The sequence below is a fragment of the Plecotus auritus genome (genome assembly GCF_963455305.1).
Source record: "Plecotus auritus genome assembly, chromosome: 4".
In the NCBI taxonomy this organism is placed as follows: Eukaryota; Metazoa; Chordata; class Mammalia; order Chiroptera; family Vespertilionidae; genus Plecotus; species Plecotus auritus.
In genome coordinates, this window is record NC_137775.1 from 9,953,992 (window position 1) to 9,966,441 (window position 12,450).

At 43.3% G+C, this 12,450-nt stretch overlaps 1 protein-coding gene across 3 annotated transcripts in view; it reads right to left on the reverse strand.

Annotated features, from left to right (window-relative positions):
- Positions 1-12,450, reverse strand: part of MTHFD1L (methylenetetrahydrofolate dehydrogenase (NADP+ dependent) 1 like) — a 167,443-nt gene that overhangs the window by 153,626 nt on the left and 1,367 nt on the right. For all 3 annotated transcript variants that reach the window (XM_080667109.1, XM_080667110.1, XM_080667108.1), the window contains exons 2-6: positions 7,173-7,257; positions 5,751-5,801; positions 5,614-5,667; positions 1,561-1,685; positions 999-1,099 (exon numbers count right to left, since the gene is read on the reverse strand). In XM_080667109.1, coding sequence (XP_080523235.1) covers positions 999-1,099; positions 1,561-1,685; positions 5,614-5,667; positions 5,751-5,801; positions 7,173-7,257 — 416 coding nt within the window. The remainder of the gene's footprint in view (positions 1-998; positions 1,100-1,560; positions 1,686-5,613; positions 5,668-5,750; positions 5,802-7,172; positions 7,258-12,450) is intronic.

The window sequence follows — 12,450 nt, forward strand, 5'->3', positions numbered from 1 at the left end:
TGGCCCCTTGAGTGTGGCTCTTCCACAAAATACCACGGCCTGGGCGAGTCTATTTTGAAGAAGTGGCGTTAGAAGAAGTTTAAGTTTAAAAACTTTGGCTCTCAAAAGAAATTTCAATCGTTGTACTGTTGATATTTGGCTCTGTTGACTAATGAGTTTGCCGACCACTGGTCTATATGAGTTATCTCAGAGATTTGAGCTTAATGGCTAATGTCCTAAAGGTCAGCGGTCACCAACCTTTCGGACCTCAGGGACCACCGGTTGGCAACCGCTGCTAAAGGTGTATCTTGAAAGTTATTCTTCTAATTGAACTTTGGTATTTACTTTGGAATTTTTGTTTGATTGTTGCTTGTTCAGGTGAGAGGGAGGGACATGTGCCTCTTTTTTTACTCAAGTTGTATTAGAGAAAAATTTAGTTGAATTTTTATGTGCTTGGTTAGCAAGTCCTTAATTACACGAAACACCACAAAAATTGACTCATTAAATTTAATAACCAAGAAAAAGAAATTATTCATTTCTATGTCACTGACATAAAAATGCAAGATCAAGGGGAGAATGATGGAAATTAAATACTGATTACTCAGAGATATCGCTCACTGGTAAGTCCCAATCTAGGTTTTATAGCCTAAACTATATCTAACAGCTTTCTCATTTAAGTCTTATATAGGAATTCATACTGACAGACTTAAGAAGATAAAACTTGAGACATTTTTCATTATGGTTATTTTGACTGTTTTCATGAGAGAAGTTGAGAATTTGTTTAAAACTGGTTGTTTTTTTCTGATTTCTCTTTTAAATTGCAACACAATCTTATTAGAAAAATCTTCTGTAGTCACTCATATCTCTCAAAAGATGATATAAATAAGCTGACACTGAATTATCACACTTCCATTTTTCAATTAGGATCTTGACATTCTAGAAACAAATCCTTACTAAAAAATAAGGATTGTAAATACCAATAAGTAGAAAACAGCAGCATTTCTGCAGGAGCATCATACCTGATTTTTCAAGAAGTTCAATTACAGCTCTGGCCACAGGTGAAATAAAACATTCATGGGCATCCCCACGTACCAACTTTCCCAGGTTTACGTCTGTTACTCTGAAACAAAAAATAAGGCATCAGCAGTCAAAACTCAACTCGTCTGTAATTTGAAGGGATTCATCCACAATAACATCAAAGTCAGTAATGAATAGGTAGATATATTAAATAGTTAAGTGTAAATTAAAGAGTGGGAGGAATAAAAGCCATCAGCTTCTTAGAGTCGCCCCTCAGGCTATTGGTCCCTCTGAGGCGGGATGACCTGGGGTGTTCTGATTCTGCCCTACAAAAGGACAAGTGTGTTTTCTAAAGTATGTAACTTTCTTACACAGAATTTAAGAAGCCCTCAAACTCTCAAAATACTATAAGATATTTAAATGATACTAACATTTAAATTATGTTAAATATTAAAATGATTTATTTTCTCTCTTAATTACTGACAGAGTTGAAACAGTGGAATAAAAAATTCATAGTAGAAAAACTCATTTAGCAATTAGTTGTTTTCTTTTATATTTCCTCACCCATCCACATCTTTTTCTGGCTGCAGGGCATTGAGGACTTTGTTGCTAAATGAGTTCTCAGAGATCTGAAGGGCAAGGCCATGTACTCTGGTGTCTTCATTAATCTTCAAGATTTCATCTATAATCTAAAGAGAAAAAACAACTAAAATCTGCTTTGCAAAAATAAGAGCCACCAAAAGAAACTCTGTATAAAAAACATATTCATAAAAATACATCTCTTGTAGTTTATTTTTTATTCCTTGTTGACGACTTGGTATAAAGCACAATGAACAAGTCTATTTTCTCTTTTCACCATGTTTATAAATGCTCAAAAAAAAGCTTGGCTGAATTTTTTAGTGACTTCTCAGTCTTTGTTATCACTCTGCTCTCAGCCAGAACAGCAGAGAACAAAACAAAACCAAAGCTCAACAGTTAGTACAGTTTAGATAGGCAAGAGACAAATTGCTGTCAACAATCATATATACGCCAAGCAGACTGCCAACTTTCAGGGAGGCCAGAAAGCATGAATCAAGCGTTCCACCTGGCCCAGCCAAGCCTGTTTCAAAACACAGTGTGCTCAACAAAAGCTTACTAGTCATGACATCCAAGAAGTCATCACTCGGGTTCTCATGTTCTCTGGACCTGCACGGCACACAGAAAGCGTTTCCAAAGGCTTATGATAGATAAACTGAGATAGCTCCTTTTTTTTTGTAGGAAACACTAAAATAATTCACTACTTATGAAAAAGTACAGTTTGGGAAGCTAATGTAATAGCTAATGAATGGCTAGGTATGACTGTAAAGCAATACTCTATCCTCTCTATTGTTTTTTATTTTATGCCAGAAATGATTCATTTCACTTAATACACTATTTGTTCATAAGTAAGAGAAATACTAGCCCATGGATTTGGATCTTACTAGGAAGTGTTAGTTTACCAGTTTTGTTTCCCTATCTGAGCAGAAATCACTTATGGTAAGAAAAGAAAAGGCTATTTTATATAAAAAATTCAGAAAGAAAATTTTCTCATTCATTCATCATTCTTTCATGTATTCAACAACTATTGAGTGTTTTCAGCACCTATTTTGACCAGTCCTAAGTAAAGGAAATAGATCTGTGATCAAAATTCCTGTCCTCATGGAGCTCATATTCTAGTGGGGAAGACGAGGCCAATAATAATAACAACACTATAATATTTGGAAGTGGTAAACGATGTAAAGAAGAACAGAGCAGGTTAAGCAGGGGAAAGGGCTAATACAATGATGCCAGGTGGGGTTGGTCAGAGGGGGTAACATCTAAATACAGTCCAGAACGAAGTGAGGGCACTATGATTACCTGTAACTAGGATATGATAGAAGCAACGACAAAATCTTAATAAATTAAGATCTTTACTCTTTTCCAACATAATAACACCACCACACAAAATCATATTTATCAGAATTTCAAAGAAAAACAGGACATAAACGACTCCTTATAAAAAAAATACGGGGGAAAAAAAAAAGTCAAGGGCTATCCATACCAGTGGCAAAACAACCTAAAGAAACACAGATTCTACTGCAGACACTGGGTGTCCTTCTACAGACAGACAACACACTTCTCTGCATTTTGTTAATACTGGCTTGAGAGGTGTCAGTATTTGTAATATTACAATGGCAAGTGTGGCAAAAACTATCTGCCCTATATCCGGTTTCCTTTCTTACTCAGAATAAACTCTAGATTTTTAGCTGTGGTAATAAATGATCTAAGGCCACCCGGTATAAAGACTACATTTCCCAGTCTCCCCTGCATCATGGCCAAGCAATCAGGTTCAGGCCAAAGGAATGAAAGCAGAATTGTGACTTTCAGGAAAGGTCCCTGAAGGGAAGAGATGGAGGGGCCTGGCTTTGATCTGTGGCCTTCCTTTTACTTGCTGCTGATAAGATATTGTTGAACTGAGTCCCATGATCCTGGAAAACAGGGACAGTTAAGAAGTCACTCCACCCTCTGTGCACTGCAAGAATAAGTCTCACTGATACTTCCTTATCTTTCTAGGACAAGGCAGACAGAGACCCTACAAATTCCCACTTTTGACTCATAACAAATTAGCTGAACTATTTGTCCCCACTGATCAATCAGAACAAAATGCTTGCTGGTCAAACTCTGGGCAAGCTTCAATTCCTCCCTCCCCCAGGTTTCTAAACTTTGGCCGGCCCTGGGCTAGCAGACAGCCCCTTCTGAAAACAGGCTGGAACTCGGGGTAAAACATTCTCTGATCTGTTATCTCCTTAAGCTGCCCTTTCACCCCACTTTCCCTCGTGGGGTTCATTCTAGACGTCTCTACCCTTCCCTATACAAGAAACACCCTTTTAATTTCTCTAATGATTAGTGATGCTGACCAACTTTTCGTACATCTATTGGCCATCCGTATGTCTTCCTTGGGAAAGTGTCTATTCAGGTCTCTGCCCACCTTTTAATTGGGTTGCTTTTCCTGGTGTTGTCTGTGTTCTTTATAAAATTTTGGATACCTGGTAGTTGCAGAATAGCCAGAGATGCGGATTGAAGTATGAAAAATATAGTCAATAATCTCAAAATAATGGGGTATGGGGCCAACTGGGTGTTCGGGGCAGATGGGCGAGCGGGAGGAGGGGGAGGACACAACACCACTCTGTAGAATGCATGTCTTCTGTCTTTCTGTCCACGTGGCCGTACATCCGAAACTGGTGCGGAATCGTATTTAATATAAACTGTGGTTGAAAAAAAAAAAAAAAAAACAGAAAGAAAGAAAACCCCTTCTCAGCAGCGTGCAGACCTTATGGTCGGAGAGCTCTCCCGATTGCCAACAGCCTCTTCCCCACATTACAATGATGCTTTCCGAGGTCTCTCCTCCCTAAATCTGGATTTCATCTTTTGATCTGACGCAGCTGGACGTGGACGTGGACATGGACGTGACCGTGGACGTGGATGTGACGTGCAGCGCCAAGTCCGCCATCTTGGCTATGACGTAGCTCAACAAAGATGGAGGAGCAGCGAGATGGAAGGAGCCCGGTGTCTAAAGACTTCGTGCTGCCAGCACATCAGCCAGGGCCTACCTGCTTCTCAGCTTTATTCACGTACAGGAAAAACCAACTTCTGCATTTTCTCAGGCTCAGCTGTTTGAGGTTTCCCAGCACCGGAAGTCAAACCAAATCCTGATTGCCGTGACCGCCACAGCATGAAAGAAAGCTGCCGGAGATACAGCTCCCTCCCTCCGACTTATGGGGGTGGCTGCTCCCCCCAAGCTTGAGAGGACACTCATAAAGGCTGTCACTCCCTGCTGGCAGGAACCACTAAATCACACGCAACAGTAGCCGAAGGATCCTAAGGGGGCGTTATTCGCTGCCACTGAAGGATTTACGGAATGTTAGCCAGAAAAGGACCCTGCAGATGACTTCATCCTGGTCCTTTATTATCAACTAGAGGCCCGGTGCACAGATTCGTGCACTGGTGGGGCCCCTCCTGCAGGGATCGGGCCAAAACTGGCTCTCCGACATCCCCCGCGAGGTCCAGGATTGCGAGAGGGCGGTTCTTGGGTGACGCACCCCAGAATCAGGCTCCCTTCTCCTCTGGTTCCGGGTGCATCACCCAAAAACCACAGCTGCCAAATCACCACAGCTTGACAGCTTGTGTTGGGCGTCTGCCCCCTGGTGGTCAGTGCGCATCATAGCTACTGGCCGGTTGCTTAGGCTTTTATATATGTAGATAAGGCAACTGGGACCCGGAGAAGCCAAAGGAATGGCTCTAGGGCAAACAATTTGTCAGGACAGAGCAAAACCAGAATTAGTGTTCAGACAGTTTCAACTAGATGACCATGCTGCTATCCTGAAGAAACACAACCAAAAAGTCACCATGTCCTAGTCCATGTCTTCAATAGAAACGTCCAGTAACGGACACATAGATCAAGGAGCGTTTATGCTAGAGGGGAAAGTAAACTCTTCCCTCTAAAAGTCCAGCCAGAAGAAAAGGCTCCAGATGTTCCAACCACAACTGAGAGATGCTGACAGGCCTATTAGGTCTAAAGAGGAAAGCAACACAAGGGTTCAAGTTCACTGCTGGAATTACCTCGTCCTCACCGCTCTCTGGAGGAAGACAAATGTGAGTGATGTTCAGACCAGCCTGAAAAGAGAACAGGAGGTTATTCTGTCATTGTGAGAGAGTGCATCATCAAAAAATGTATTTTGAAAAGCAATAATCCTCACCTCCTCGGCCAAATTCTGGTTTACTTCTTGCATCAAGTTATCATCACTTGCCTTAGGAGAGGGGAGTAAGAAGGAGAATGTAACATCTTGAAAAGGCATAAAACAAAACAGACTAATTTTGTGATTACAAGTGACCTAATTACAAAGATAATAAGGAAAATGCAGAGAGACTCATTGCTTATAAAAGGGAACTAATGGCTGCTATTAGCATGTCAGTTTCCAACTGTGTCACTTTCTTCTAAATAACAGTCCTCCTAAGGCATTTACAGCCACAGAGCCAGCATCTCTTTCTAGGACACCAGAGACAGGGGTTAGATGACGTGCCTGTAAGTGGAAAGCAGTCATCCCAGGAGGCCCAGGCTCCTGACCCACTTTACTTTCTCCTCTTCTCACTGGTCTATCTTGGTGGGGGATGTGGAGACAGACCCCCAGGAATATAAGTGACTTGAGCATACGCTACAGTCTTGACATTGACAGTGTGGATGGAATGAGACACTGTTATTTTGACATATTAAGTGCATGCCAAAAACGACAGTAGCAGTCCAACTGCTGTGCTGTGTTAGTTTACAGGCTTGGCTCACCTCATTATTCCCCTGCACCTGTCAGCACGGGTGTGCCAAAAAGGGTGGCAAACAGTGCCAACTGCAGTTGGACATGAAGGGGCCATGCGCGGCACATGGAACACACAGGGAATGAGGAAGTACCTGTGACATGGAATGACTGCTGGCCCTTCGAACTTATGGCAGGCTTTCAAAGATGTAGCAGTAAGATTACCCAGTACCATGACTCAGCAAGACATCTGTCTTCCACAGAAGCAAAGGAGAACTTTCCCCCCTACCACCTTGGAATCACATGTGATAAGCATTTATGAGTGGACCACAATAAATCCTGTGTGATGGAACCTATGTGAGCGCCTACCTCCTGACCCAGGGGTCCTCAAACTTTTTAAACAGGGGGCCAGTTCACTGTCCCTCAGACCATTGGAGGGCCAGAATATAGTTAAAAACAAAAAAAACAAAACTATGAACAAATTCCTATGCACACTGCGGGCCCAGGACGAGTCGGCTGCTAAGCAGGACAGGCAGCGGCACCCGGCGGGCCGGATAAATGTCCTCGGCGGGCCGCATGTGGCCCATGGGCCATAGATTGAGGATGCCTGTCTGACCTCTGGAACCACCCACACCAACGGAGAAAAACTCACAGAAGACTCTGCTCAAGCAGAGCAGTCCCTAACCTGCAGCCCTGTGGAAGCAAAACGACCAAAGAAGGGAAAATGAGAGCAGTTTCAGCTGAGCCCTCTCTGCCCTGCATTAAGCTCGAATGACACTTCTGTGACAAGAAATACAGCTGGCCTTTTGTATACAATTATTTTCAAAATTGAAAGGCACCCTGAAATAGGACAAAGCCACGTTCTCAGCTTACCTGAATAATGGCAAGGACCGGCTTAAAGGCAGGGTTTTTTTCTTGCAATAAACGAAGAACTTCCTTTGAATTCTGAATGACTTCTCTGCAGGGAGAAAAAACAACATACCGAGTCTTTGTTAGTGACTAGACAGGGTAGATACAGCACATTCCCGTTAGAGTGTTTTTTACTGTAGGTGAAAATAACTCCACCACAGAAGGATGTGCTTCAAGTGTGGAAGTATGGAGGGGAAGGGCAGGAGAACAATGAATTCATGAAATGCTAACCCAATGTAAAGCGTGACAAGCTCATTTTGAAAATAAGCAGAGGTAAACAAACTAGATGTTAACAGTAACTTTCTAGGGGTGAATTTTCCCCTTCTATTTTCCAAGATTACTGTAATAAAAAGTTTGGGTTTCTTGGGGAAAAAAATCCCCTTCCTGCACCATAGTCCCTGCACCATCCAGAAAAAAGAGATTGGGATCCAGAGGGAAAGCAAATGTTGGTGGAGGGAGGAGAGTAGTGAAGACAGGGGGGTGGGGAGGGGGCTTGCTGTTGGAGAAGTTGGGGTGGGGGGGTCAGGACAAATTCCAGGTCCCAGAGTTTAAAGAAGGAAGGGGAAGGGAGCAGAGGGAAGGGAAGGGAAAAGAAATAATGCACAAACACTGGAGATACATCAGAATCTGACTCTCTCCTGAGGCCACTTAGGGTGAGAGCATCTCAGTCCCCTGGTCCCCCCCCCTCCCCCACCTCCAATGCATTTGGACCTCCTAAAAGTCCCAGCAGGGGCCACCTGCAATTTAGCACTGGGGTGCCTGAGCTGGGCAGACCTAGAGAAGGTGGTGCAAGTTTCTTTCCGCGACCTTCTGGAATGAGCAATTTCAGAGACCACCTTAACCACCATCCCTAGGAAATATTCCTCACTTGTATATGAAGTTGGCTCCCGCGCCCCCCCTTCCCCAGCCAAGGAAGTGCTCACACTTCGGTGTTTAACCATCTTTAAATTTTTTTATTTTTTTTTTGTCTGGCATGTTCTTGCACGCATGTAACAGCTTTAAAAAAAAGCAAGGTGAAGTTCCAGTCAGATAGCATGAGCACTACATCGCCAAGGGCAGAGAGCCGTGAGTCAGCTCCTCCTGGTTTTCAGAGAGGAAGTTGATGAATGTACCTGGAAGGTACTGCTTGCTCTCCAGGAGGTGGACTAGGAGCGAGGGTGCTCAGAAAAGTTTTAAGAGCTTCAAACCTTAACTAAGATGAGCCTTTCTGCATCAACTTGGCTAAAAGCAACAGAATAGGTGGGCATGCAACTCTGTGTGGCCTGTGAAGACTTGTTTTTAGACACTTGGGATAAAGCAATGTAATTCCCAGCGAAATAACTGTATTACTGTGTTGAGTAAACCAGACTCTATGTAAAAATGTACAAATCACCTTATAAATCAGCACCAAAATCTTCTGTTCAATCATTTGTGCTTGGGGGCCATGTGCTGCTCTGTTTCCCTGCCTCCATGACTGCCAATTTGAGCCCTTATTTCTGTCTAGTTCTGATAGGCACTGTTAAGTAGGGGGTCATCTGTAATGTGTGTTAGCTGGGCACAAAGCTGCCAGAATAATGACCACAATCCTCAGATAATGTTTTAAAACTATATATGGAATACTTTCAACAATAAAGAATTATTTTAAAAAATAATAATAATATTAAAGTATCAATTTAGCCTGGCCAGTGTGGCTCAGTGGTTGACCTACAAACCAGGAGGTCATGGTTTGATTCCTGGTCAGGGCACATGCCCAGGTTTTGGGCTTGATCCCCAGAAGGCAGCTGATCAATGATTCTCTCTCATCATTGATGTTTCGATCTCTCTCCCTCTTCCTCTCTGAAATCAATTAAAAATATTTTAAAAATACTACCAATTTAAGTGCATCCCTGAATGCTGAGCCTATCTATACTAATAAAAGTGTAATATGCTAATGAGACCGAACAACTTCTGGACGACTTTCCGGACAAAGCCATGGTGGCGGGGCCGAGGCAGAGGCAGTTAGGCGCAATCAGGCTGGCAGAGCAGTTAGGGGGATCAGGACAGCAGAGGAGAGCAGTTAGGGGGATCAGGCCAGCAGGCAGGTGAGCAGTTAGGAGCCAGTGGTCCCAGACTGTGAGAGGGATCAGGTGGACATCCCGCAAGGGGTCCCTGATTGGAGAGGGTGCAGGCTGGGAGGAGGGATGCCCCCCCAACCCGTGCATGAATTTTGTGCACCGGGCCACTAGTTTATCAATAGCATTCTATATTTCAACTTTTTCAAAGGCGAAAGAGTTACCTGTGAATAAATAGAACAGAAGATTTCCCAAACAGTCTCTTCCAAAAACAGCCATCAGTATTCCAAGAAATAGTGCAGGTTGGGAGCAAAGAGTATCTGATAAACCACTGCACTGGCAATGAGTGGATACATTCTATATACATAATAGTAACAGCAGTAACGCTAAAGCTGCTAATGATGGCTTACATTACTGGGTCCTATGAATACTTCCATGCATTTCCTTCCATTTTTAATAACGGATTTCTGAGTTTAGGCTCCACGTGGCTACCTAGCCAAAGAGCACGGTCCCCAGTCTTGCCCACACTTTGATAGGGTTATGTGACTAACCTCTGGCCAAGAGGTGAACATTGGCCAGGAAAGGAGGACTGTGCAGCTAGCAGAAAGGTATACCAGCAACCTAGTCACGTTTCCCACCTGCTGGATGGGCGCAGTGAGGAGGAATCATGGGGTCATCCTACCTTTCCTGGACTGCTTCCCTCTGGATGGTCAAGTCTACAGTTATATTGGGGCATTTTGTTAAAGCAGTCTCCTACTTAATGCACAGGTCTGATCTAACAGCTTTAATCTTATTTACATCCAACTGAAAATACAGAATGACAGATACCACTGTTTTATAAACCACCAAGAAAGAAAAAATATTGCCAATTAACCTGTTACAATCTTTTTTCTTTTTAAATATATTTTTATTGATTTCAGAGAAGAAGGGAGAGGGAGAGAGAAACGTCAATGATGAGAATCATTGATAGCCGCCTCCTGCACTCCCCTTACTGGGTATTGAGCCTGAAACCCAGGCATGTATTCTGACCGGAAATCTAACAGGGACCTCCTGGTTCAGTGGTTGATGCTCAACCACTGAGCTTAACATTGTGTTTATTCTGAACGTATTAAAAGCATTTTTTAGACTTAAATTTTTCTTTGTCATAGACTACTCCTATACTACACAGAGAAGAAAATACACCCAAAAAGCTGATCGAGATATTCCTCAAACTTCTTCACATTCAGGATCTAATTTCCTGAGGGACTCTTGGGACTCAGAATCCTTGATATCAGTCTCCTCCATCCCCACCCTGCCCCCCAAACACACATAATATCACCCTCAGTGCTATCAACGGTGTTGGCGATACATTTCTTGAAAGATAACATCATTTTTGTCCCCGGGGCTTCCGTTAAGTTCCTGACACCCAGTCTGCATGTTCTGATGCTGGAGCTTTCTTGATTCTATCAGATGTCAGTGGAAAGTTGTCAGACAAGAACCAGAAATCACATTATTTCCTAAAATGGCCCTTCCATGACTTGTGGATGGAAACAGCGGGGATTATGTGACAGCTGCTGGACCAATGACAGATCACTGTGCTTTTGAGGGAGCTTATTCTTTTAAGTTTTCTGATACATAGGTTCCCGGACGTATATTCCAATAGGTGACCTCTAAGATAGGCTCACCTCCCCTTTTCCTCCACGTCCTGGGGAAATCCCTTTGAGAAACGTTTTGGTAGATGACGCATAGAAGTCAAAAAGGCACAACAATGTGCATAGCTCGGGCCAAGTTCCCACGGGTACAGGCAATGACAAGCATGCTGGGACTGACACCTGGCCAACAATGATTAAAAACCACCATCCATGAAAAGATAAATTACCAGCTTTGGAGATTTTAAAAATGTGCTTCACAGAATCCCTGGAGTCTAGGAACATCCACAACAACCTTATAAAGCAGGTGATAGTTGGGTTTCAATTTTGTACAGGAAGAACTGAGACCAAACAGCTTGCCCAACTCTCCCAGCTTTTAGGTGAAGTCATCCTGCCAAGCAAGGCACCTGTCCCTTTAACCATAATCCTGTGAAGCAGGACTTCATGGCACACTTTCTTTAAGTTTAGAAGGAGGGCTGGCAACCTACAATCCACCAGCTAAGAATGGCTTTTCCATTTGAAATGGTTTTTTAAAAAGATCGACATAATACTATTTTGGGCATGTGAATATTATGGGAAATTCAAATGTCAGTCAGTGTCCATAATTAAAATTTCAAATGTCACCAATAAAAACTGAGAAGATGTTTTTTTTTTTTCCTCATAAAAAAGTACCTACATAATATCTTCTATTTTGCCTCCTGGCCTGCAGAACCTACCATATTTGCTATCTAGTTTGCCAAACCCTGGCTTATTGCTGTAAAAATAAAAATAAAAGCCAACATCTGTCGAGGCCTTAGTATGTGACCGCTCCTGAACTGTGTATTTGGTTTACATTCTCTTTTGTAACCCTTTTCATAACCCTTTGCGGCAGACACTATCATTTCTTCCATTGTAGTGAGGGATTGGAGGCTGGCCAGCCCAGTGCAGCAGGATCCTACCCAGGCGCTCTAAGGCAGTCAGGGCTTCCAGTGAAAGAATGCAGGAATAAAACCCACAAATGGTCCCAAATATTGAGCCATTCATTCACCAAGGATGCCATAAGTGCCTACCCTGTACCAGGCACTCTCCGGGAGGAAGGATCTAGCAAGTGAACAAGACAGACAAGGCCCCTGACCCCACAGAGCTTTCACTCCAGGCAGAGGCAGACAAATCAATGAACAAGAAAGTTTCAAATAGCGATCAGGGCTACCCAGAAAATAAAACAGGAGGTGGAGTGGTGGTTCTGCCTCCGGTACTGCCTTCAGACCCTCACCCATGAAGATGAGCTGAGCTGTACGCTGGTTAACATCTGATGACCTGAGGAGACCTGAAGTCACTAGGACATTCAGAAAGATGACCTGGTAAATTAAACAAAGGGCCCCCGAGAGTCGTCTTTCACTTTGTGAAGAGCCTTGGAAACGGGGGGGGGGGGGGGGGGTGTTGACAATTACTTTTAGAATGAAGGATAGAAGGAAAAAGGAAGAGATGTGAATGGATGGAGGTGGAACAGCTCGCCCAGCGACATGGAACTGGAATCCTAGTGAGGTGGGGAGGAAGGCAACCAGTTAACACACTTCTCCAAGAAGGCCCTTGTCCTCCCCTTCT